Source organism: Canis lupus, chromosome 9, assembly GCF_011100685.1.
Source record: "Canis lupus familiaris isolate Mischka breed German Shepherd chromosome 9, alternate assembly UU_Cfam_GSD_1.0, whole genome shotgun sequence".
NCBI lineage: Eukaryota > Metazoa > Chordata > Mammalia > Carnivora > Canidae > Canis > Canis lupus.
In genome coordinates, this window is record NC_049230.1 from 37,908,056 (window position 1) to 37,934,528 (window position 26,473).

General features: G+C 42.5%; 1 protein-coding gene and 1 pseudogene across 4 annotated transcripts in view; one reads left to right on the top strand and one right to left on the bottom strand.

Annotated features, from left to right (window-relative positions):
* Positions 1 to 6,154: 6,154 nt before the first annotated feature.
* Positions 6,155 to 26,473, bottom strand: part of AP2B1 (adaptor related protein complex 2 subunit beta 1) — a 131,291-nt gene continuing 110,972 nt past the window's right edge. For 3 of the 4 annotated variants that reach the window (XM_038548093.1, XM_038548091.1, XM_038548092.1), the window contains 4 exons: positions 20,326 to 20,410; positions 19,293 to 19,379; positions 12,955 to 13,109; positions 6,155 to 6,614 (listed from right to left, as the gene is read on the bottom strand). In XM_038548093.1, coding sequence (XP_038404021.1) covers positions 6,540 to 6,614; positions 12,955 to 13,109; positions 19,293 to 19,379; positions 20,326 to 20,410 — 402 coding nt within the window. In that variant the 3' untranslated portion in view covers positions 6,155 to 6,539. Of the gene's footprint in view, positions 6,615 to 12,954; positions 13,110 to 13,470; positions 13,512 to 19,292; positions 19,380 to 20,325; positions 20,411 to 26,473 lie in introns of those variants that run through there. The other variant, XM_038548094.1, reaches the window with a different exon arrangement.
* LOC119873317 lies at positions 10,057 to 10,491 on the top strand (annotated as a pseudogene).

Below are 26,473 nucleotides of genomic sequence, written 5' to 3' on the forward strand. Positions count from 1 at the left end.
TACGGGAGGTTGGACACCAACTCGGGAAAGCGTTTCCATTTATTCTAGGGGGGCTCCTAGGGCATCGGGGTGGGGTATGAGAAGGAACAGGGCAGCGGCTAGAAGCAAATACAGAGCTGAGAAGGATATGGCTTCCTCCCAGAAGAATTTGCAGGGAGAAATTGGAGTTTATGGACCCTTGTGGGGTCAACAACAGGGTCACTGAGAGCTTTTCCTAACTTGACTAAATTGTCCAGGGCACCGTCCATCCTCCATTCTGTCTCAAAATCATTAATGCTTACTCTGCCCAAGGATCTCAGACTTTATGTCTACTCCCCTGGCCATCACCCTACATTGTTCTACTTCAGCCCAAAGTGGACTAGAAGTACAAATTGTGCAATATTCACACTCATACCTTGGTGCCAGGCTTCCCAAAAGCTTCTCCTGCTAGGAGAACACAAAGCCATAGGTTAATTATGGGATTTCTTCTTTGCCTTCAGTGGTAGGTCATTTAAAACATTATTTTTATATAAAAAACAAGCAGCCACGGTATTAACATAAAATGCAAAATATGCCTGCATTTAACATTCGGCTAAGTCATTTTGCTTTTTTTTTTTGAGTCACTTTGGGCTAGAACTTACACCAAAGAGGCCTGCTCACTCTATCATTACAATTACTTTGGTGAAAAAGTTTGAGAGGCCCTGTCTTTAGGTCTGTGCCCTGTCTTAAGCCTCACGTGGCTCTGGCTCAGCTGGGGATGCCTGAGGTACAAGCGGAGACTCTGGGAGAGCACATGTGTAGGTCTACTTGCAGCATCTGAGGCCCAGACACCCAAGTGGGTCAGAAGAAACAAAGACCATGTGCTCCACCCCTGCATCCCATCACAGCTTGAAAACCCCACTGAGCTTTCAGAGGCTGTAGGACCAGATTTTGGAGCCTAAGATCGGAAGTGGAGAGTGAATGAACCGATGGAGGGAAAGCCAGAGGCTGGATGTGAACATCCTCCTCTAATACCTATATGGTGGGAGATGCTGCTGAGCAGTTCTCTGGGTCCCAGAGTGCTGGGGCAGTCCTGTTTCAAAGCAATACTTCAGGAGACTAAGTACATTTGGATCCAATCAACCCCCAAATCAGCCTTCCCCTTGTTGGCAGCATCAAGAATGGCAGGGCAAAAACCTAAATGAGAAACTGAGATGGCAAGTTTGCAGCCAACTCGGAAACTTTTCAAGAAACATCCTTGTTGCTAATAACATGTCTGGGGGCTGGCTGGGATTCTAGGATTAGTGCTCAGGAGATAGAAACGGGTAACAACGGGGGAGGTGTGATCTTTCCAAAGTGCCACACCAGGTATTAAAATAAACAGGCTCTTGCCTCCTGGAGCTGGGGGTGGCAGGGAAAAGAAATCTGGGTCCAAGCAAAATCAGAAAAAGCATCAATGCATGAGGTGGGAGTAGAAAAGCTCAAACCCGGGAGTCCTCAACTGTTTTCAGGCTTCAGAAACAACGTACCTGAGATTTCAGTATTTCCTAGTTGCCATTCTGGGGCTGAGAAGGATGGTGCAAGGGAAGGTCAAAGTCTGTGGGCCAGCATGCTCTGCTTTTAGTTCTACAGACTTGTAACTTGGGGGGCCTAGCAGGTCAGGCCATTGGCCTGGTGGAGGGCGGGGAGGGCCTGTTACAGAACTTTCAGTAGAACTAAAAGGGAAATCTGTAGGTCTTGGGGTAAGGACATGCACAGGGAGTCAAAAGATGTGAGTGGCTCTGCCACACCTCACCTGGAAGATGGGGATAATGCCGGATTCATGGGGTAGGCAGGTATCATGGGCATAAAAAGTGCTTTACTATTTTTCCTTTATTTTCCAGTATGTTTCCGGGTCACTGGCATTTTATTTGGCAACTTAACTTTTTTCTTGGTTATTTTTAAAAACTGAAGTATAGCTGACATACAATATATCCGTTTCAGGTGTACAACAGTGATTTGACAACTATGAAATATTCACCACGTATGTGTAGTTACCCCGTCACTATGCAAAACTTTCACATTGACTGTATTCCCTATGCTATTCACCTCCATGACTTATAACCAGAAGCTTGTACCTCTTAATCCTCTTAGCCTATTTCACCAATACTCCCCACCATCCCAGTGCTTTAGCATTTTTCCACCTGTTACAGGAACACCAGCATTCCTTTAAAAGTAGGCAAACAGGTGTGTCTTTTGCAGGCAGTTGAGGTTCAGCTGCGCAGTAGAAACACCTGAGGAGTTTTTAATTTTTTTTTTTTTTTTTTTGAAAGGAGAAGCAGGGGGTGCGGGGCAGGCAGGGCAGGAGAAGCAGACTCCCTGCTGAGCAGGGAACTCAACTGAGTGACTTCAGGGCTCAATCCTAGGACTCTGGGCTCTTGACCAAAGCGGAGAGAAGAGGCCCAATGGACAGCCAGCCAGGCACCCCCTGAGTTTTTTTAAACGCAGATTTTTCCCCAGGCCCCGCCCTGGCCTGGCTGAGCAGAAATCATCAGCTTTTGAAACCTGATGTGGTATTAATATGCATCTAAGAGTTGAGTGTCTGTGGGGGCGCCTGGCTAGCTCAGTCAGTGGAGCATGGTACTCTTGACCTCAGGGTTGCAGGTTTGAGCCCCATTTTGTGTTGAAATTAAAATCTTAAAAAAAAAAAAAAAAAAAAAAAAGTTGAAAGCCTCTGCCCTGAGAGTTTGCCCGACCTGACATCATTCTTAGTTGGTGAATCCATAGATATCTTTAGAAGGCCCGTCTCTCTTAATTTCTTTAACCTTGAACCTCAACAAAGACCATCCTGGCCCCACTATTTCCCAAGTGTCATTCCTGTTACAGCTTGAACTAACTGCAATTCAGCAACATGGTGACAACTAAAAAGTTGCTGGCTCCCAAAGACCGTTCTTTCATGGAGCTTGGACATCCAAGTAATAAAAGCAGCTTCTGTCCTGCACACCTAAATGTTGAACACTGTGCAAAGCAGCTTACATACATTTACTCTAGTGGGGACAGGTCCGAGGACTAGTCTAAGGGCATCTTGGTGTTGGATCCCTCTGCCTCCTTCTCCCACTCCAGGTTGTGAGACTTCAGAGGCTGTTGCTCATCAGAATCTAGGGAGGGGCCTCTATCTTGACAACACCTGGGTCTTCTGCTCCTGAGACGTACCTGCAATGTAGGTGACTAGACTTAAACTCCTAGGAAAGCTTGCTTTCAGGCACTAATTCTATTCACTTGAGGGCACCTGAGTGGCTCAGTGGTTGGGCATTTGCCTTTGGCTCAGGTCATGATCCCAGGATCTAGTCTCACATCGGGCTCCCTGCGGGGAGCCTACTTCTCCCTCTGTCTGTGTCTCTGCCTCTGCCTCTCTCTGTGTCTCTCATGAATAAATAAAAATTTTTAAAAAAATTCTATTCACTTGGGAACATTTGAGCCCTGAGTCCAGGTCCCCGAGGCTTTTACACATTTCAAGATGAATCATCCTGGGTAACAGGAAACTGGTGAGTAGCTCTGCTGTGCTGCTTCTGCCCCTGGGACTATGTGCCTAGGACCCTAGCAGGGAATCCAGACTGGCTCCTGTGAGCAATTCCTGCCTGTGGTGGTGGTGGTGATATGGGGCTTTGTTAACAGGAGCCTCCGCAAGGTATAGGATTCTTCCTCATGTCAATCTTAATTCTATCTGGCTAAATCCCTGGGAGGGTTGGGCAGCCAGAAAAAAAAGTTCTAGTAGTATGGTTATTATTGCCCTATCCCTTTTCTGGGCAGCAGTGTTGTGCCCTAGAGTGTCAGTTCTGGGAAAAAAAGTACATACCACAAACTTCATTTTGTGTAAATGAGTTTATTGACGAAGACACAAGGTCAAGCTTCCCCCCTGATCCCCACCCGCCCCAAGAACAGATCCCAACAACCAAAGAATGATAAGCATTCTTAGGTCAACATTTACCCCTCCTCCCACTCCCAGTTTCTCTCCAGAGTCCCAAGCTTCACAACACAGACACACAAAACAGGCTTGGGCGAGGACACTCAGGGAATCTCTGACCAGCAAGAGTTCTGGGCATGTGTGTTTCCCTGCCCTTTGTATGACACCAGCTGATGTTACAAAAAGACACACTGAGGCAGAGAAGAGGAGAATGGAGGGCCATCTCCCCTCGGTCTCCCCACTTCGGCCGAGCTCAGCACGGGCCAAAAGGGAAGCTGCAGTGGAGGCAAATAGGTGCTGTCTCTTCAGGAGATAGGTCCTCTTCCTTGGAGCAGAATCCCTCCCTAAGCGCTCAGGGGTGCAGTGGGAGGCAGCCTCCCCAAGGCATGAAGAATTCCCAGATTGGCTCAGTCAGGTGAGCTGAGAATAGCAGCTGTTACCCATCACTGCTGGGGGTTGAGAGAAGCCCCATTTCAGGGGCAAAGGGACACACTCTGGTATAAAATTGTGTTGTCTGCTTAGCTGACACATACACTTCCTTGTGGAACTAGTTTGCTCTGAGATGAGAACATGGTATTTGTAGTGTGAACCTTCTTCACTGCCTGTATCCAACCGATTCCATGAATGATTTCCCAACCAGGAAACTGTCAACCTGCTTTTCCTTTCGACACACAACCAATCTACCCAATCCCAACATATATTTCCTGTGCTACTTCCTATTCTCCACGTGGTTCAGGGTAGGTGAGTGCAGGAAAGAGTTCCTCACCTCTCCCCCATACCCCTACCCCAGTCATTCTTCTTGTGGAGTCTCAAGGCTTTAGAAAACTGCTTTGAGGGGGCCCATTCCCTCCAACCTCTATAACTGGTATGAATCAGGGTTATTTCAGACATGACCGGGCTGTGGGGTGGTTTCTGTTCTTGTTTTCTAGGATTCTTCCTCTTGGACTCACTCTGAGGTCTGAGTCAATGTGAGGCCTGTGGGCCCCAAAGTGCCTCTGACTTGTGTGGGCCATCCGAGAAGAGCAGTGGTGTTCATAGACCTGAATACTGGGTACTAGGCAATGTGATAAATGCCCAGAGATGTAACAGTGTGAACACCGCTGAACAGTTGGTGCTTTGGGCACAAAGCATTCTTTGACAAAACACACCCAAAGTGTTAAGGAAGGAAACTTCCCATCTCCCAACCTTCAGAGAGAGGTCAAGAACTGCCTGACCCTCCAAGATGGTCTCAACTGCCATAGAGCCTAAGTAACAAGGCAGATCAGAGAGCTAAAGGGATAAAGTGAGTCTGTGACCTCTCTAAGCTCACTTCATCTCTGCACCCACCCTGCTGGCCTCAAGAACTGGGGATCTGGGAGCATATGGGGAAATATTTAGCATATGGGGAAATATTTAACTCTCTCACTCTGGCATCTGGGTTTACTCTCCAGTTATTGAAGATACTCTGATGCCAATGAATGGAGTGCCAAAATCAGTATGGAGTTTGAGAAGAGTCACAAAAAAGCAGGCACAGAGAAGGCAAGAGAAAGGCATTGAAGAAAGGAAAATTAGTGAGACACTCCTGTAGTGAAAACAACATTGATGGGAATTTAGGAGACCCAGTCCCCGCCCTCTGCTTTGCTACTCACCAGCTAAAAGGCCACAGGTAGTTAACATCTTTTTTGCCCTTTGTCTTTTTCCATTTTAGGAAAAACAGGGTTGGATAAGTTAAAGTCTGTTTCAACTCTAAAACCATGATTTTAGATCTGAATTGGACCTGAGAATTAAATTAAATCCAGGGGAGGGAGAGGGGACAGCACATTTTGGTTCCTGTTCCCAATCTCTACTCAAATTCCTTGATCAGTGTTATCTGCAGGTTAGATTTAGGAAAAGGAATGCAGTAAGTTCTAGTTTCTCTCAGCTTTAGTGCCGATGGGCCCTACCTATTTTCTGCACCTTAAAACACCATTCAAGGAAGATCACCATTCCTGACTGCAGAGCTATCAACTGAGATGGTAATAGGTAGGGTAGGGAGAGTCACATGGAAAGAGTTTGAGGAGGGGATATAGAAAAAAAAAAAAAAAAGTGAAGACCAAAATGAGCAGAGCCAGAGTTGCCACAGATAAGAGAAGCACAACCAGCATAGGCAAATAACTGTATCTCTTCCTCCAGGATTATGTGGTTAATGATGGCCAGTTGTTTAAACACTTTCTACCAGGTACATTATTCCCTCCATCTCTCATATGTACAAAAATATAAAACGATAAAGTGCAGTTTATGTTTCAGTGACACTTTTCCTTGCTTTAATATTTTTTGTCTTTTTCTGCTTTTGAAATGAGCTCTCAATGACAAAATCTGAAACTACTCTCAGAAATGCCAGCCACCGGCAGGTTATGAAGAAGCTCACAGGTAAGGACAGAGCAGCGGCAGGGGGCAGGAGGTGGGAAGTGACAGAAGCAGTGGTTACAAACGTTCACAGGAAGCTAAAACTATCCACAGCTTGTGCCCTAATGTTAGCACAGGTTAGACTAGTCACTACCTTGGTGGGTGGCCTCAGTGTGTTTGGGTTCAGATTCTATGAGGCAAGACGATTTCTTCCAGTTAAGAATTCTTGGCTTGCACCGATCGCGGGGTGGCTGGAGGGCACCAGACCCGTCTGTTAGTTTTTCAAAATGCTGTCGTAGACCTGATAGATATACTGAGAGACTTCAGGAGCTCTACACTTCAGCGACAGCTGTTAGGAGGAAAAGGAGAAGATTAGCAAGGAGGCTGGCATTAGTTCAAAAGATATCCCACCCTCAGTTCAAGGAAATCTCCTGATTCAAAGAGAGGAGCTTCCATCAGTCAGAAGCTAAACCAGGAGATTCTGTTAAGAAGTTCTGTGGTTTTCAGTTTCCAATTCAATCAATGTCATGTTGTACTATGTCTTCTACCTACATTCTCAGCACGTCTATGAGGTTGGGAACCATCCATACTAAAAACATCAAAGTAGGGGAATAGCTGCTCCAGTGCTCTGCTAATAGTCACAGGGTTGTTACCAAACAAGAAGGGAAGGGCTAAACCTTAACTTGTTGGTGGTCACTTCCACTACCTGCCCCAGTCTCTCACTCAGACAAGGATGGTTATCTCAGGCCCAGTTCAGGAGGATGTAAAACCAAGTAAAATAAAAGTGAGGTACATCCAAGATACCTTTCTGTATTACAATGAGGATGCAAACAAACATGTTATGGAAGGAAAACAAGAACACAGAGAGACTCAATATAAGCAGACAGCAGTTCATGGCAACAGCTTCCTTATTTACTCACTGCCTCATTGAAAAGGCAAATCATATACTCCTGGTATCACTCCTCTGCCACCTCTCTTCTTCTAGTCTCACAATTACCAAATCAAGATGAAAACATTTTTTTTTAAAGATTTTATTTATTCATTCATGAGACACACACACACACACACACACACACACACACAGAGAGAGAGAGAGAGAGAGAGAGAGAGAGAGAGAGAGAGAGAGAGGCAGACACAGGCAGAGGGAGAAGCAGGCTCCATGCAGGAAGCCTGACATGGGACTTGATCCTGGGTCTCCAGGATCAGGCTCTGGGCTGAAGGCGGCACTAAACTGCTGAGCCACCTGGGCTGCCCAGGATGAAAACATTTAAAAAGATTTTAATGTTACACACTGAGGTTTTCACTGTGTGGGTCCATGAGAACAAAACTTAAACCTAGACTTGAAATCCTTGATTGTATCAGAGTAGGCAAAATATTATTAAAAATAACATAATAATAGATGCATGCAAACTGCCTTTAGAACCAGAAAATGTAACATCTGCTTTCTGCATTGCTGACACTGTTGTCCCTATCTACTAGGGGAGACAGGCAAAACTTGTCTTTAATGATATAGCACTATGAGATTTTAGATTATTTTACCTCTTTATTATCAGAGATACCAGATGATTTCACACAGTACAAAAGGTGAGAATATTTTTGGCAAAAATATCAAAATATTGGTCAGCCCCAAATTTCATGAAAAAACTCACATCCTCAAAACTTAAAGTCAAACTTTAAAAATGCAAAAAAAACAAACAAAAAAAACAAAAAAAAACCCCATGGTGCCTGGCTGGCTCAGTCAGAATAGCATGTGCCTCTTGATCTCGGGGTTGTGAGTTCCAGTTCCACCTTAGGCACAGAGGGAAAAGGGGGGGGGGGCAAAAAACCAAACAAAGAACATCAAAAAAGGCTCTATTATTTACAGCTTTAATATTAATATTAATATTTAATATTCAGTCTCTAATGCACTTCCAAAGTTGCTACTTGACATTAATCAAGAAAGCAATTCTGACAAATATAAAAACAAAACAAAACAAAAAAGCACCCCCCCCCACAGAGCCCAAACTCAAAAAAAGCCCCAACTAATTTAAGAGTATAAATATGCATAGAAAACAGCTCCCTATTTGGTCAAAGTTGCAGCTATAGGCATGTCCCTGACTTTCAAGCTCTCTATAGAATAGGCAATTCTGTACCTCTTCCTCCACAGCCTCTCTGCTGTCAATGTTGTGGAAAGTTCTTGTGGGAGAGTAAGTAGGTTCAGAGGAGGAGGAGGAGGAGAGGAAGCTAAAACGAGTAAGAACAGCCTATGGTAGTTAACTCCCAGACTAAAGAGCGGTGGTTCCTCTCCTCCAAATATTTTTTTCCACATTCTTTGTAACAATACTTGAAGATCTACCAGTTGGGAGACTGATATTTTTTTGGGGGGTCCATGACTGAAAAGGAAATGTTGCCTACAGAAGCCCAATCTGCCAAGGCTAGCACTGGGAGGACAGGGGAGTCATCATGGATCAATCATGCCTGGATCGGAGTTTCTGCTGCTCTTTGGGGTGGGGCAGATGGGGGTGATGAGGAAGAATCAATCAGTCTCTCCCTTTCCCTCCCCTGTATCATATCATACTCCCCTCCCTAAGCCATGCCAATCTTTAACAAAGGGTCAGGTTTCGACTTAAACTTATCCTTTGCTTTCCAACTAGTATAACGAAGACAAGCTAGAATGAATTTTTAAAAAAGAAAGAAAAAGCATTTTGCTAAATCCTGAAGAAAGTACAAGGGAAACATACATAAAGAACAAAGCAGCTAAATAATCTGACTTATAACATATCCACTTCTGGTTTACAGTATGGAATACAAACATACTTTTCCATCAGAGACAAGTTATCTTCTAAATGAGATGCAGCAACTTGGGAGTGATAGGGCCTCATCCTTACAAGACAAACATACTTTCCTAATGAAATACAGTAAGAACTGGGTAAGGGGTGGGGAAAAGTGATTTATCAACCTCTTAGGAGGCTAAGGAACCATCAGTCCTCATGCATTAGTACTGGCTCAACCAGATTTCTTCCTTTTTTTTTTTTTTTTAAGATTTATTTATTTATTTATGAGAGAGAGAGAGAGAGGCAGAAACACAGGAGGAGGGGGAAGCAGGCTCCATGCCGAGAGCCTCACGTGGGACTGGATCCTGGGACTCCAGGATCGCGACCTGGGCCAAAGGCAGGCGCTAAACCACTGAGCCACCCAGGGATTCCCCCAGATTTCCTTTCATGAATATTGTAATGGGTGTTTAGCATGATGGAGGGAAGGGAATGGACCTGAGGGATTCTGAAGTCTGCAGCACCATTTAGGGGAATGGATTAGGTCTGTGTCAGATGTTGTGATGGAAAATTTGGATTGTTCTGTGGGCAGAAGGAACCTAGTCACCAGATGGATGGAAAACAGGAAAAAGGAGAAGGAAGTATAAACAAATTTACCATTTATAAATATAAGGAAAGAAGAAGGTGGGTATGGCTATAAAAAGGCACCATGAGTCAGGGCATCTGGGTGGCTCGGTGGGTTAAGCATCCAACTCTTGGTTTTGGCTCAGGTAATGACCTCAGGGTTGTGAGATCAAGCCCTATGTTGGGCTCTGTGCTCACTGGGGAGTCTGCTTGACATTCTATCTCTCTCCTCTCCTTCTCTCTCTCTCTCAAATAAACTAACAAATCTTTAAAAAAAAGGGGGCACCATGAGAACAAAATCCCACTGGATTATTTCTTACAAGTGCACATAAATCTATAATTATCTCAAAATAAAAATTAAAAAATATTTGGGGGGCCTTTCCTTTTGCAGCCATTTCTGAAGCACCAGCAGCCAAAATGAAGTTCAATCCCTTTGTGACTTCTGACTGGAGCAGGAACCATAAAAGGCATTTCAATGTACCCTCCCACATTTACAGGAAGCTTATGTTTTCCCCTCTTTCCAAAGAGCTGAGACAGAAGTACAATGTGCGATCCATGCCCATCTGAAAGGATGATGAAGTACGGGTTGTGTGAGGACACTTTACAAAGGTCAGCAAATTGGCAAAGTAGTTCAGGTTTACGGGAAGAAATATCTCATCTACACTGAATGAGTGCTGCAAGAGAAGGTGGATGGCGCAACTGTCCATGTGGGCACTGACCCTGGCAAGGTGGTTATCACTAGAGTAAAACTGTACAACGACTGCAAAAAGATCCCCGAACATAAAGCCAAATCTCACCAAGTAGGAAAGGGGCAAATATAAAGAAGAAACAATTGAGAAGAAGCAGGAATAAAGGAATCTTCTATATGACTTTAAATAAAAACTGTCAAAATGAAAAAAACTATATATATAGGGGAAGAAATGACCTTCAACAGGTGGATGGGTAAACTGTAGTACATCCATATAGGGGACTACTACTTGGTCATGAAAAAGAACTATTTATGCATTAACAACCTGAATGAATGTCAAGGGTATTATCATAAATGGGGAAAAAATCTCAAAAGGTTTCATACTCTATGAATTTAAATTTATATAACACTCTCAAAATGACAAAATTATAGTAATGGAAAAAAGCATGAGTGGTTGCCTGCTCTTAGGGCTGGGTGAGAGTCTAACTATAAAGGGACAGCAAGAACATCATTTTTTTGTGGTGATGGAACAGTTCTAAGTCCTGCCTGTGGTAGTGGTTGTATAAATCTATGCACATGTGATAAGACTGTGCAGTGCTGTCTACTTCCCAACCACCACTGTCAACAACAAACAGTAATGTACGACCTGGTAAAATCTGAGTAAGGTCTATAGTTAATAGTGTTGTACCAATATCAATCTCCTGTTTGAAAATGTACTATGGGGGCGCCTGGTTGGCTCAGTTGATAAAGCATGCATTTCTCAATCTCCAGATCATCCGTTCGAGACCCATGCTGGGCATGGAACCTACTTTAAAAAAATGAAAGAAAATGTACTATGGGTGTGTAAGATCTTATCAATGGGGAAAACTGGATGAAAGACACATGGCAACTTGGAACCACTTTAAAAATTTTTGTGGGTCTCAGATTATTTCAAAATAAAAAGTTAAAAAAAGTTAAATTATGTTTAAGATAGTGACATTAAGAGGTCCTTTTCAAAATTCTCATTATCCTTACAATGAATACGGTAGAAAGGGTCAGGAGATGATCCAAATTCTAAGCACAACATACCTATCAACAAATTATATGATCTTGAACAAGTTGCTAATTATTCTTTTTTTGGAGGGTGAGGGAGGGAGAGAGAATCTAAGCAGGCTCTGTGCTGGGCGTGGAACCCCCATCATGAGGCTTGATCTTACAACCCTGAAATCATGACCTGAGCCAAAATCAAGAGTCAGATGCTTATTTGAGCCACCCAGGCACCCCAAGTCACTAATCATTCTTAACTCTGGTTTCCTTATCTTCAAACTAGGAGTAATCATATGCTTCTTTAACTTAACTGAGAAGAAAGAATATATACAATAAAATGAATGATAAAACAAAACAAAACAAAACGCACACACGCTCTCTCTCTCTGAGCACATTTCTAAGGAAGAAAAGGGAGTTATCTCACAAGATCTTGGTTTTACAGAGAAGACATGCCCTTCCAGGAACAACACAGAAGGGCTTTTTCCTTTCTCGGGGAACTCAAAGTAAATGATGGGGTAGTTTCTTTCCAAAAAAGATGAGATTGTTGGAGGAGAAGGTGGGTGGGAGGAGTGTCTACTTCATGGAGGAAGCCTGAAGTTTCCCACTCACAAAAATCTAGCTTGATAGAATCAAGCCCATGTGCCTATGCATGTACACGTGCGTGTGTGCATGCACGCGCGCGCGCACACACACGCACACACTCTTCTAGCTGCTTCAAGGGAGGGAACTAGTGGGGAAAACACCAAGAATTCTCAGTTCTGGGTGGTAGTATTCCCTTGATGTACGCTAAAGAAAACAGAATTGGCTGTTAAAATTAAGGAATGCAGCCACAGGCTTTTCTCTAAAATGCTCCCTTAATCTCCTGTTCAGCTTTTTCAGAGTTACTCAATATTGAACTGTATTCTCCTCTGTCCCTTCCTTCAAAATAGCCTACAGAAACCTCAAAGATAATATAAGAATAAGATGTTTTCCCTCTCCCAAGGGCTTTTATTTTACAAAATGTGATGACAAGCAGCATCCTTTTGGGAGAGTCATTAGAGCAAACAAATGTCCGGTGCCTGCAGGGTCAGTCTCTGTCTTTCCAGGCAATCCCTCCTGCTCTAAAAATATTGCCAGAACTTTAATTTTAGTCCAGTATGGTGCTGAAGGAGTCTTCCACACCACAGTCCCCTTGTAGTCTTCCAAAGGTGTACTACAGTTTTGGTGCACCTTTCTCAGCAGACACTTCGGGGCATAGGATGCTGCTACAACAGGGCTCACAGGTCTATGACTCTGACAGCCTTAGCAGCTCATGACTGCCAAAAGCAGGAAAGAAGGCCTTGTCAAAATGAGCTATGTCAACAACCCTCTCAGTGGCTTGTTAGGGCACCACATGCACAGAAATGCTAGGTGAGTATCTTGAGTAGCTCAGCCTATACCAGGGCAAGTCCACAGCCCTCCTTAGGAGAAGGTCTTCCAAGGAGGTGACTGGGGACTTCTTAATCAATGGCTTTTTTGGCTCTCTGGGGTCTGAAATACCTCCCCCAGTCCTTTCCACAGTGCTAAACAATTAAACTTCCCTCCTCAAACCCATCCCATCTGGGTTTCAAGAAAAGCCTTACCGTATAATTTGGGTTTCCTGGCTGGATACGTAGTTCAGCCAAAATCCAGATACCATTAGTGAGCTTCAGGGATTGGTACAGCATGTCCTGCCCTTCCACATTCCTTTTGGCAATAGTATAAACGTTGTTGTTCTGTAATTTGCTGGAAACAGTGTCTAGAAACACAGATTCAAAATCCAACACCTTCAGTTAAAATATCAAACAAATGCATTTAATTTTTCTGACGTCCTCATGTCCTTACGAGCCACATGTCCACAGTCTCCTGAGGAGTACCATCACACATTTCAGAAAGCCCTTCTGCCACAATAGTGTAGGGTGAGGAAGAGGCTCTTTAAGTGTCTAACAGATTCCAGGGCAGGAAACAGAGTAAGGTGCAACTAAACATTAGTGTAAACGTTACCTGTGGAGATTATGGTGAATCAGCAGAGTTGGTGATCTTAAATTAGATGCTAGACAGATAAAAATGCTCCGAAGAAGACAAAGACAGCAATGGGTGTATGGGTGGTGCCACAGTGACTGCCATGTTGATATTCATTTCTGGAACACTGATCCTAGAGCTACAGGGATACACAGACTGATGATCAAATCCACACTTACTCCCCAAGTCGCTACTCACTTCACTGTGAGCCACTCTGGCCTCAACTGCCAGGATTAGAAAAGGGCACAGAGTTGCAGAAATCCTGCAAGTCAAATTTATTAACCTGGATGCTTAACAGTTTTTTTTTTAAGCAGGTAAATGATTTTTTAGGCCTGTAGGGAATATCATGTCTCCAAATGAATAAAGAAAAAGTCTTAAGCAAAGACTTTGATAAAGACTGAAGGTGTGCTAAGATGAATGCCACCAGGTTCTATATGCCCTGAGCCATGACTGCTAGTCCCAGCAGAGGCCTCTGCAGTTACCAACCCAGGGTGAGAAGAGGCTGGCATCTGAGGTCTTCCCTGTAACTACCACATCAAAGAGACATGAAAGTCTGGAATGAAAGGTCATTTTGCTCTTCTTGTTCTCTTACTGCTCAGAGGAAAGATGCTGAAGCATCAGAGAAAGAAACTTGAAAAATAGAGATGATACACACTGCTTTGTTGATAGTTTATGATGTTCATTTCTCATGAGAATTCTAAATTACTCATGCTGACTACAGGAATTCTCCACATAAAAATCCATCCTATTCTGTTGTGCTCTCTAGGAAAGGGATGCAAATGATGGCTGGCCTCTCTGCTCTGAGAGAGGAAGCTTTCTGCGCACAGGGGTCCTGGAGCATTTCATCCCCACACTTCCCACGGTACATAATGGGTACTTGCCATCAACACCTGTGAATAAACCTCTGGCTTCACGGCTGGAGATGCCGACACATGTATTGCCAAAGGCATTAAACACCACCTACTTGGATGTGAGCTAATTTTGGAAGCAGTTCTTGCTCCTGTGTCTTTCTCCAACATTCAGACCAATGAGAGCTCAGGGAAGGAGGCATGAAAGCCCAGTCGTTAGACATCTGCACCACATTTAGCTGTTACTTGACTCTTTTCCCTTTTCCCTCCAAGGTTTTCACTAACACCAAGCAGAGCAACTATAGCTTAAGAACCGGCTTTCTTTAAGGAGCTAGAAAGTCTATCTCAGGGCTGCTATATGCAATACTGTTGGAGGAGGGGCCTCCATGTGCTTTTTAAACACCTTCCCGGGGGTCAGGCAGTTCTGCCACCTTGCTTCCCATAATGAAGGGCTCTGGCGGCTTAGACAGAGTTGCTAAGCAACACCACCAGCTGGAGTTTGGCTAATGCATTTTGACAGGAAAGTCTTGTTTTCAAAGACATGGGGGGGGGGGCTTGTTTTAAGTTCTAAAAGCCATTCCTAACTTTCAAGGCTCTTGCCCATTTCCAAGGAAACAGAAAACACACACAGGAGCCTTTACTGAAGAGCTGCCTTGCTGCACAGGCACAGACACGTTCTTAGACCATGTATACAGCCAGGCCCAGATTCCTATAAACTTCTCATCATTTCACCACTTACAGAAGAGAGGACAGGCTAAGAAATGGAAGCACAAAAACATACTTCCAGAATCAGAAAACGTGGCAAACAGCCAGGTATAATAAACAAGCTGAATGAAGGTAAACTTTAATACATTTAGGAAACATTCTGGCCGGAGACCTGGCTCTGCCCCTACAGAATGGCTGTATAAGATTTCTACCAGAAACTAAATGGAGGGCTCCAGAACATAAGTATGTGTGAGTCAATTTTATAAATCTTAGATATTAGGTTTGAGCCTGAGGACGCATAGAAGAAAGGGTAATCAGACTATGCTAAATGTTCTTATTAAGAATAGCAAAGGGGGAAAAAAAAAAAGAATAGCAAAGGGAACCAGATTTAAGGAGGCTTCCCAGCCAAACTGAGATACACTTCTGTTGTTTTTTTTAGAGTTTATTTACTTATTTAGTAATCTCTACACCCAACAAGAGGCTCAAACTTACGACCCTGAGATCAAGAACCACATGCTCTTCTGACTGAGCCAGCCAGGTGCCCCTTGATTGGAATATACATACTTCTTGATAAAATGCCATAGTTTTTCCTTTCATCTACCTGAATCCTGGGAAATAAGATGTCATCTTACCACTGTTGTGAGAGTCTGAGAATGAGAAGGCAATGTAAAGACATGGAGATTTGCCTCAAAGGATACAGTAAAAAAAAAAAAAAAAGATGTCAAATAGGTTTATACTTGCTTCCAGATGTGATTTCTTCTAGTTCATTTGTCTTCTTTCCCAAAGTTGGCTCTTTGAGTCTGAGGAGGTGTGGATGTGGTCTTCATCTTCCTACTGTAGCTAAGGTCACACTTTTAGCAGCAATGAGTGAGGACGGTACTTGTATTAGAGAATGGGAAGGGGAAATTTGCACTTGGGGCCAACCAAGTCCAAAACTACTCTGACTGCTGAAAACAACACTTTATACCATTTGAGCAACCAAACCATAATGCTGGTCAGCGAAGCCTTTCATTTATGAAATGTTCCACAGGATAGAGAGAACTACAGCAAAACAGAGAAACAGAACTCACCCCTACCAAAGTCCCCACACCAGAAGAAAGATCTGTTCCTAACTTGTACATATAGATACAACATGCCACTGAGCTTTTCAGAATAAACAATTATAAAAACAGGCTTGTAAACTACTTGCTGGAAAGATTCTCTTCTAGAGCTGCAGCTCATTCTTGTGCTATTAAGATAGTGGTGTCAGACAGACACTAACCCCAAATGTAGCTATCATGGTAGGCTGCTAAACAGATTCATATAGAACTCCTGACACCACTAGAGATGATAAGTGCTAGCAAGCAGGGAGATCCATACGGTAGTGCCTTCATGATTTAAAGTTGTCTAGTGTTTATACAACTAGTGGTCCCACAAGCACCCCTATCATACACATCTTTCTATTAAAATCGGATTCATTATTAAGGCATGGGAAGAGGGTTTCTTGTTTCTTCTCTAGAAAGAAATAGAAGAGCAAAAGTAAAGGCAGAAGGCTAGGCTGGAGGACACCTGTGTGACTCAGTGGTTGAGCATCTGCCTTCGGCTCGGGGCGTGATCCCTGGGGTCCGAGATCGAGTCCCACATCGGGCTCCTTGCAGGGAGCCTGATTCTCCCTCTGTCTATGTCTCTGCCTCTCTCTCTGTCTCTCATGAATAAATAAATAAAATCCTTAAAAAAAGAAAAAAAAAAGGCTAGGTTGGTAAAGTCCTTGAAGCCTGTGACTTCCTATAGCCCTCAGAGTTCCATCTGTCAAATGTCTACTCTGGCACGGAAAAGCTATTTAAAGTGTTGGTGCTGTTGTGATTAGGGCAGATCAGCTGGAAAGGATGGTATTTTTAGCTCCCAGCTAGACCCAAAGTGTTGAATCAGAAGGCACCAAACCTGGAAACGTACTGTTAATAGAACCCTCAGGACTGGTAAGAAATGTAAAGGCCGGGCCACTCCAGACCCTGGATGCAGAGGAAAAGCTAGAAAAGGAATTTAGTACAGGAAGTGGTCCTGCAAGATTAGTACTGATTTAGTGTGGGGAAAATGATGGCCTTTGGCTCCCAGAGAAAACAAAAATGGCTGTTTTCTTTTCCACACCATGTGTGGCACTGCCATAAAGTAGTATGTCACTAAAAAACTGATCCGTTGGTATTTGGAGCACCCAAGGCAGTGAGGAACTGGCATGAAGCCATGGCAGAACTGATCAAAACTGAATTTGCTTCTGAAAAACTGTGCCAGGCTACAGCAAAGGACACGGCCCCACTGGGAGAAAGGCCAGACACCTCCTCTTTGGCAAAGATCATAAATGATGGTACAATAAGGGTTCAGAACTCCAATCTGGAAGCAGGGGGATCTTTATTATTTTGGCAGGCCAGACTAAAACCCGCAGTCATCCAAACTTTTTTTTCTTTTTGAAAAAGCATTTCTCTTGCACACTGGATGTCTGAAACCAAACCTTCTTTCCAATTATTCTGGCTTTTCTTTGTTCTCTAAAGGCCAGTGTTTCTCAGATCTTGCTCAAGAGCATTGGTGTTGGGACAGCTGGCTGGGTCAGCCAGTGGAGCAACTCTTGATCTTGGAGCCCCACGTTGGGTGTAAAGATTACTTAAAGAGAAAATCTTAAAAAAAAAAAAAAAAAAAAAAAGGAACACTTGTGTTCCACAAGATGTTAATAAGCATTTTGTAATTTTAAATTCCATGGTCAATAAATTCAATTAACATTGAGTTAAACAGGTTTCCTCAACAGTGAAGTCCTCAGGTTTTATGTCTGCTCACATGCAAGGGCAACTTCTAGCAGAGGCTTGCCACACACTGCAGTTTTCAGCTTTAACTGATACAGAACCTCCTTTTACTCTTTGAGGGACAAGTATTCTCAGGACAGTAATACAAGAAATGTTGCCATAAGACCAATTACCATAAGAGTGACTACAATGAAGTATCTCTTCCAAGATGGGTACGGAAGCTACTTCTCTAACAGGATCTGCTCTGGTTCTCACCATGAGCTACTTTGGATTCTGCACCTGAAAAGCATGGCTTATACCCAAGCTCCTACATTCATGAAATGAGGTTTGTAGTAACTGACCGTGAGTCTCACAGAGGACAGATAACACTGTCATCTACCTAGAATATGGCACCAAAAGCAGCTCAATTTGAGTATGATTTTTTGTGAAAATGCAGCAAAAACTTAAGTTTTGCTTAATAAACATACACACATAATCAGTCAGGGTGAGAAACCTAGAGCAGAAATATGTTAGGAAGAAGGTAAATGTGCGGTATTCCTGAAGAGAATCAACTTAGTAGTTACTAAAACGGAAATTACAGAAGACTACCTCCTCAGACACCTCTCCAAAGGCTCAGGAAGCCTCATAAGAGATTTGTCTGAACACAGAGGATGAATCATAGAGCTCCGAAAAATGAAAGAAGAAAGGGTTGGAAGGAGAGGACAGCGAGTTTCTCCCCCTTCTCCATAGTTTCATTTTGCCTCTTCCTCCCAGTGTCATGCTCTAGCTACACTGGGAGGGCAGCACGCAGGAAACCCCATCTGAGAACTACCAATGCTGGAGGAAGAAAGAGATAAAAGAAAGAGAAGGCACTGACTAAGCACCAAGGCTCATTTTCAGTCAAACTCAGAAAGCCTTATACTAATCTCAAAAAAGAGCAAATGGGACCAAGGTGGGACAATGCAGAGCTCAGAGCCCTTCCACTTCTGGGAAAACTGTGTGAGATAAGCCCTATCGGTATCAAGCCCTAGAGATTGATAGCTACTATTTCTCCTCTTGGGTAACTGCCTTGATATTCTATTATAGTAATAAAATTAACTACAGAAGGGTCTGGGGCCTTTTAATGATGATTAAAGAGGTTAGTATCACCATATGAAAGCTGATTCAAGGCCAGGAAAAAAAGAGGCTAATTTAATCAACTATGATGTATTTTTATTTAATAATGAACACAAGATTCTACCTAAGGATCTCAGAGAGTCACCTTTCTTTCAATACCACAGAGGTTAAGACAAAGGATGAGAGTCCTTTTCATCTCTGGGGGGATGCATATCCTCAAGTGGCGCTTCAATCACCCGAGGATCACCACGGGCCTCACAAGTGACATGACTAACACACATTCAACTACTGAACTGGGTGGATGGACCCATCCTAGTTTGTTTCCTAAATCTGTTAGTACTAGTAATCTAGTACTTATATCAAAACACCACGTTTTTCAAGAGCAGTTTACCAAATCAAATATCTACCATGTACCCACCAGAAACAGGTAGATGTGGAAAGAAAAGGTAAGACAACATTTTCAAATACTTAGTAAGATGCACATGAAATTTAGTCATTACTCACCAGCATTTAAATGACATTCCTTAATCTGAAACTGAAGTTCATTTTCATTGGGAATATCCTTCCATGTTGCAAGAAAGACCTGGCGCTCTGTACGGGGAGGCAGAGGGAAAGAAAGGATGTGCACAGTCTGTCAATATTATGATTTCTAGTGCCTCACACCATTTCTCTTTTGGAGTGCTGGCTCTTACAATACATCCAGGAGCAGCCTGGAACTGGAGCCAATTCTTAGCTATGCAGAGGTGCCACATTCCACATCAATGAATCTTGTATCAGTAGCACTAAGACACACTGGAAGAAGGTGTCATCTAGGGTATAGTCTTGGCTCCACTGTTTTCATGACTCTGGGTAAGTCTTGGGATCTTTCTGATCCTTAATTTCATCACATATAATTACATCTGGCTTCCCTACCCAAAAAACCATTATAAGGATCAAATCAATTAAGTGCCAATATAATTAATATGTATCAGTATAAGTAAGTTTTATTAGATGGTGGTTTCATAAGTAGGGGAAGAGAGAAACATCAATAGTCACAAGGGGAGTATTAATGTTTATTACGAATTATTGAGTTCTTATTTTGAGACAGTAAGAACTTAGTACAGGGCTGGCTAAGTGTTAAATTTGCATATATTACCTCACCCAGCCTTTATAATAACTATTTCTGCTTTGCAAACTTGGAAACTGAGACTCAGAAAAGTTAAGCACCTTGTTACAATCACACAGCGAATCCACAGTCAAGGTGAGACTCAAATCCACATCTCCTTGTCACTAAACCACTTACTCTATGCTGGTGTGACTGGATTATTCAGAAAACTGGCAATGTGATATAGAGACCAACAGCAAGGCAAGAACAACTATGACTCAGGAGGATAAATATGATTAGCAAGTATTAGACCTTTAAAACAGCTTTATCCCCCTTCCCTTTTTTTTTAATCTCAAAAAAAAAAAAAAACTTGTACTTCTGGGCTTTGCTTGGCCTGACATTCAGAGGAAGGGCAGAGGTATATCTGGCAGAAGGACAGGAGGAAGTACTTACCCATTTTGCCATCTTCTACAAAAAGCACGTTGAGTGGGATGAGGCAGCTGAAGTAGAAGACGTCAATATTGTTTTTCACAGCCACCTGCCAGGAAAGAAATGAGGGAGAATTAGGACATCATAGGAAACCAGGTAGGAGGGAAAGAATGATATGTGTCTAGAAACATATCATTCTATTTCCTTCCTCTTAGTGCGGGACTCCCGAGATGAAGACCTACTAGCCCATATGCTGCAAAGCACATCCTTACTCATTCCACTTCGGACCTCTGTAATAAGCTGCAACTCTATGTCCTTCCAGAAGCAGCCCCTGGAGGGATAAGCTGAAGGCACAAGTTCTGCACCCAAAATAACCCATTCAGTTATTGTTTGCTTCTATAGTTATTAATAGTAGGCGCCTGTTACCACTAAGTACTGTTAATGATACCACTTCTACTTCTCATTATTACCATCCCAAAGTAGGTGTTACTCTCCTCTTACTTTGCAGATGAGGAATGGAGGTTCAGAAAGATTAAGTAATGGATCCAGGATCACACTGCTAGTGCATAGAAGAACCAGGATCAAATGCAAATTTACTCTAAACCTTTATTTCTTCCTCTTTCCAAGGTAAATGGTGCCATACAGTGCCCCTCCCCACTTTCCTAGATATAAGTTTTAAAGTTGCTTTTAAATAAATCTTGTTTCTTAAGTCCTACGGTCAGAAAAAGCTTGTTGGGTCAACCACTTTGTTAAACCTGACAACTAGAAGAAGGAAAAGCCACAAAGAAATGTATTTTCTCCTCACAATACAAGCTTCTGATTTAGGTAGGCTGCAATTCTACCACGATCCCTTCAGTTCAGAGCACGCTGTTTGTATTTCTAAAAAGCTACAATAAGTACTTTTATTTGAGGGTGACAGTGATTGGTGTATATATGCAGAAACAGGCAGGTTCCACTGCAGCAGATTAACCACATACTTTAAGAAAGGCGAGGAGGAGGAGAACCGCTCTAAACCACCACGTCCCACTGGCTTCTGTCACTAGTAACTCATCTACGCTCTCGGCACTACAGGAAAACATTTCTCTGGGCAAGTCCCATAATCGGTAACCATGCCTATTTTCTTTTTCATTTTGCTCTAAGCAAATCAAGTAAAAAAAGTGCTACCCCCTGCCCCTTCGGGGCAAATGTCCACACTCCAACAGCATATCTAGCTCTTTATCAAAATTTTGGCTATGGGATACAAATATCCTTTTTTTAAGTTCTTCTAGTTCTCTTACTAGAAGAACTAGATTATCAACTCCTCTCCCTTAGCTTTAACAGTATCTTTATTTCCTCTTCACAATGTGCTTATGTCTACTCAACACCATCCTTCTCTTCTTGCTCTCTCAGAAGAACCCATCAAATTACTTTGTAATTTGTGCTTTTAAATGACAAATCTCCTAGGAGTTTCTGACCTATGTCCCATAATCTGATGCCCAAAATGCTGAGACAGCAGGATTCTCAAAAAGCTTGAGTCTGGTAAATATAAGCAGAGTAACCCCAGGAACGATGTCCTCAAACATCCTTTTAGATGTACTAGAGCACCACTTGAAAAGATTTATACCAGTTGTGGGCTGCTGGGAAAGAGAGTATTTTCTAATGCATCCAGTCCTCAGCAATGAGAAAAGAACTCTTATTTCAAATAAGGATAGTGCCAGGCACCCTCAAGGGTATTTAGAAGGGCAAACTGGGGTGGTGTAGGTTATGGTTCTGGGTTATGGAAAGGTCTTATGTGAAAGGTGAGTGATTATCATTACTATCATCTTTGAATAAAAAGCAGTCATATTTCACAATGTGCCATCCATTCAAATGTTCATTAGTGTTTACTATGTCCCAAACATTTGTGATACAATGAAGAATGCAGAAAATATAATCTTTGTCCTCCAGGTGGCTCTATTAAGGATTCTTTTTTTAAAAAAAAATATTTATTAATTTGAGAGTGAACAAGCGAGAAAAGGGGCAGAGGGAAAGAGGGAGAAGCAGACTCTCTGCTGAGCAGAGAGCCCGCCGTGGGGCTTGATCCCAGGACCCCAGGATCATGACCTGAGCCGAAGGCAAACGTTCGAATGACTGAACCACCCAAGTGCCCCCACACTAGTGGTTTTTAATCAGACATATTAGAATCACCTGGAGAGATTTTTCCAAAACAGATGCCAGCGTTTCATCCCATGTAAATAACAATCTAAATCTGGGACCTGGCATGTGTATTTTGGGAAAAGTCCCTAGGAAGATCAACCAGATAAGCAATTAATTTAGAATAATGTCAGCTAAGAAGTATGAACAGGCTTACAATATCTAGTTCTTCTGAGGGAATCCCTCTTCTAAATGGAGCTCTCTAGCAATGGTAAAAGACACAAAAAGCTCCTCTAGGTCAGTATTACTAAACCATTCTTCCTTGGGACCCTTTTGACAAATAGACTGGTCTTGGAGACTCTTCCTGAAAAACGTGCATGCAACATTTTAACATATAATCAGGGGTTTCAGGACATCCTGAAGACTATCCTTGGATTTTTGCTCTAGAATAATTCTGAGAAGTGGGACACCCAAGTCAGTGGACTTGGGAACCAGACCAGACCACCTGATCTCAAATTCTGACCCTGGCACACTGACTAGCTATGTGACTGTGGGTGAGCAGTACTCAGCTCAGGGTCCTGCTGCAGATGGAGACAATGGTACAAAATCCACTGGTTGCTATGGGAAGAGTGAGTTAATATCTGCAGCAAAGCACTTAGAATGGTGCCTGGCTTATAGGAAGTAATAGAACAAGTATTTGTGAAAGAAAAATTCTCTCTTTTTTCACCATCTCTTTTACATATTTATTCAGAATTCTGATAACTATAATAGATGTAAGTGAAATCTTACAGATGCTCTAAAGTAGCATTACTACTATGGTAAAAAGGGACTGGACAAGAGGGAAAACAGGCTTATTAGCAAACTGTTGGCCTAATGATTCTTCTTGTTACTGTGTTCTTAGTAAATATCTCTTTATAGGATCGACAGCACAGGTCACACTAGGGGAGGCAGTTCCCTTCTTTTACATTAGCTTTTCAAACACTGCATTTTGTAGCTCTCAAAGTTGTACTGTTGGCTAGAACTGCATTGATTCAAGAATATATGGTTCTCCAGAAACTTCAGCTGCCTGGAAAATACCTATTTAATCTTAAGATTCAGTTCAAGCTTAAGATTTTTTAAAAGATTTTATTTATTTATGAGACAGAGAGAGAGAAGGGGGGGGGGGCGCGGCAGAGACACAGGCAGAGGGAGAAGCAGGCTCCATGCAGGGAGCCCAATGTGGGACTTGATCCTGGGTCTCTAGGATCACACCCTGGACTGAAGGCAGCGCTAAACCGCTGAGCCACTGGGGCTGCCCCAAGCTTAAGATTTCTGAGGAAAACTCTCGTCTCTCCCCATAGCACCTAGTGCATATACTTCTACCATAACATAAAAAGACTGTATACATCTGCCTCACTCACAATATAATGAGCTGAGTGCAGGGCCTCTCACTCACTGGCTTAAGAAATATTTGTTGCATGAAATTAAAGGGAAGATATTGAGCAAATGGAAAGAAACACCGATTTCCCAACCCCCTTTCTACCTCTATTATTATCTGTATGCATAACACAATTCTATTAACAACTCTCGTTAGGCAAATTGGTACTCAACAAGGCAGGGATAATAGATAAAAGCTATTTTTTATTTCAAATCGCTGAGCGAAAATAACATCTATATGCTAAGAATAACATAGGCAGTAAATCACAACCCAAATACTAGATTCTCCAAGGATATGCCAATCACTCTTTAGGAGTTTAAGCCAAAAAGAATCAAGGGAAAAACAGCATGAAGCCAGTTCTACTCCAATCCGGATGGTACCTTCTCTTACTCAAACAGAACCTTTAAGAGTATAATATTGATTGCTTCACTTTTCTTATTTTGAAATTCACTGTCCCAACAGATCCAGAGTAGAAAGACATAATCCAGACAAGCTGGAGAACTATTTTCTAAGAGTTTTAAAATCAATGCCTATGGTAAGCCCTGGTGGCTCAGCCTATGGTAAATAAATTATGACATATATATCTCAACAGCCTTAGTATCTTCACCTGGATAACTAATCTCTCAAAATGAACAAGTCTAAAACCGATTTCTTGATCTCCCCTCCCATCCCTAAACAGAACCTCCTACTGTCCTTCCAAACTCAATAAATAGAATACCACAAAGCCTTCTAATAGTCCCCCTGCTTCTGCACCTGCCTCTTCCACCCCCTGTAACACTTAGCTTCTCCAATCTATTCTCAACACAGCAGCCAGAGGGATCTTAAAATGTGGGTCAGCTCATAAATACCTCTGTGCTCAAACCTCCAATGACTTCCCATTTCACTCAGAATAAAAACCAAAGTTACAATCGCCTATAATCCGATGCCTATTACCTCTTTGATGTTATGTGCTGTGACTCTCTCTCTCTGCTAACTCCATGTCAGTCACAGGGGCCTGCTGTTTTCCCTTGCACATAATAGGTACTCTGCTATCTCATGGCTTTGTGCATTTGCTGGATCTTCTGTCTCCAATTCTCTCCCTCCAGAAATCTGCATGGCTCATTCCCAGCCTCCTTAAGTCATTGCTTAATCAAATATTATCTTTCCACATAGGTTTTCCACAACCAACATATTTAAAAAAATCCACATGATCTTATCTCTAACCCAAGGACTGCCTAGCCAAATCTTGGCTTTATTTTTCCTCCCTTGCCCTCATCTGACATACGATTTTACTTATTCATTGATTTATTGCTTGTCCCTGTCCCACATATACCCTACCTTCCAGCAAAATATAAAGCTATGAAAGAAGGGGTTGTCTCTTGTTCACTACTGTATTCTCAGTTTTCACAACAGCGACTGGTACAGAGTACTCAAGAATACTACTTGTAAAATATACTACTCAAAGTACTTGGAAACCATTTAGGTTTAGAAAACATATAAACTTAATCTAAAGTTTCCAAAAGGACAGTACTTCTCAAATTTTTTCTAGCATACTTCCCTTAACAGAACGGAAGGTATGGATGTATATACTGAGGTGGAAGTAGCAGGCAGGGTCAGGATTGGGAGTATAATATCAAGTAGCCCACAATAAGAACAAAATTTATTTGAAGGTCCATGCTATTCCATAATGCATCTGTACGTTTTAATATGAAAAAACATTTATTCCTCTCCTTTGAGCAAAACTGATGCTCCAGGAAAAATGTGCCACATGTATTCTTCACTTTAAGTACCTCCTAGCAGTTTAAAAATTGTTTAGGGATCCCTGGGTGGCGCAGCGGTTTAGCGCCTGGCTTTGGCCCAGGGCGCGATCCTGGAGACCTGGGATCGAATCCCACATCGGGCTCCCGGTGCATGGAGCCTGCTTCTCCTTCTGCCTGTGTCTCTGCCTCTCTCTCTCATTCTGTGTGACTATCATAAATAAATAAAAATTAAAAAAAATTGTTTAAAAATTGTGGCTCATGATCAAATGATGCTTCTTAAAAATAATACAGTGGTTGAAACTGGTATAAAAAAATAAAATAGAGGGACCCCCCGGGTGGTGCAGCCAGTTAAGCATCTGACTCTTGGTTTTGGCTCCGGTCATGAGATCAAGCCCTGTGTCAGGCTCCACACTCAGTGGGGAGTCTGCTTAAGATCTCTCCTTCTCCCTCTGCCCCTCCTGCCAGAGCTCTCACTCTCAAAATAAATAAATAAATCTTTAAAAAAAAAAAAAAAACAGAATGGAAAATATCAGTGCATCCCATGAAGAGTTAAGTGGTTTCCCAATACTGTTTCAGTTTTACGTATGTGTTGTGTATATGTGTGTGTGTGTGTGTGTGTGGGTATATGGTGTGAAATACATTTCACATTTCTTCCTGTAAGTTTCAGTCAAGAAAGTATAAAAGCCATAATATACACCATATTAAAGGCAAGCAGTGAGGAAATGGATTCAATGGGCATAGGAACAGAATGCACACCTCAGCTTCTCCTCTGAGGATGCTTAAAACAGATCACAGATGGTACTAAAGAGCAGATGACCTAATCCTCTATTCCTCTGTTCTGTCACGTGCAACATGTGGCCATCGCAATATGAACTCGCTTCTCAGGGACATCAATAGGAGGAGC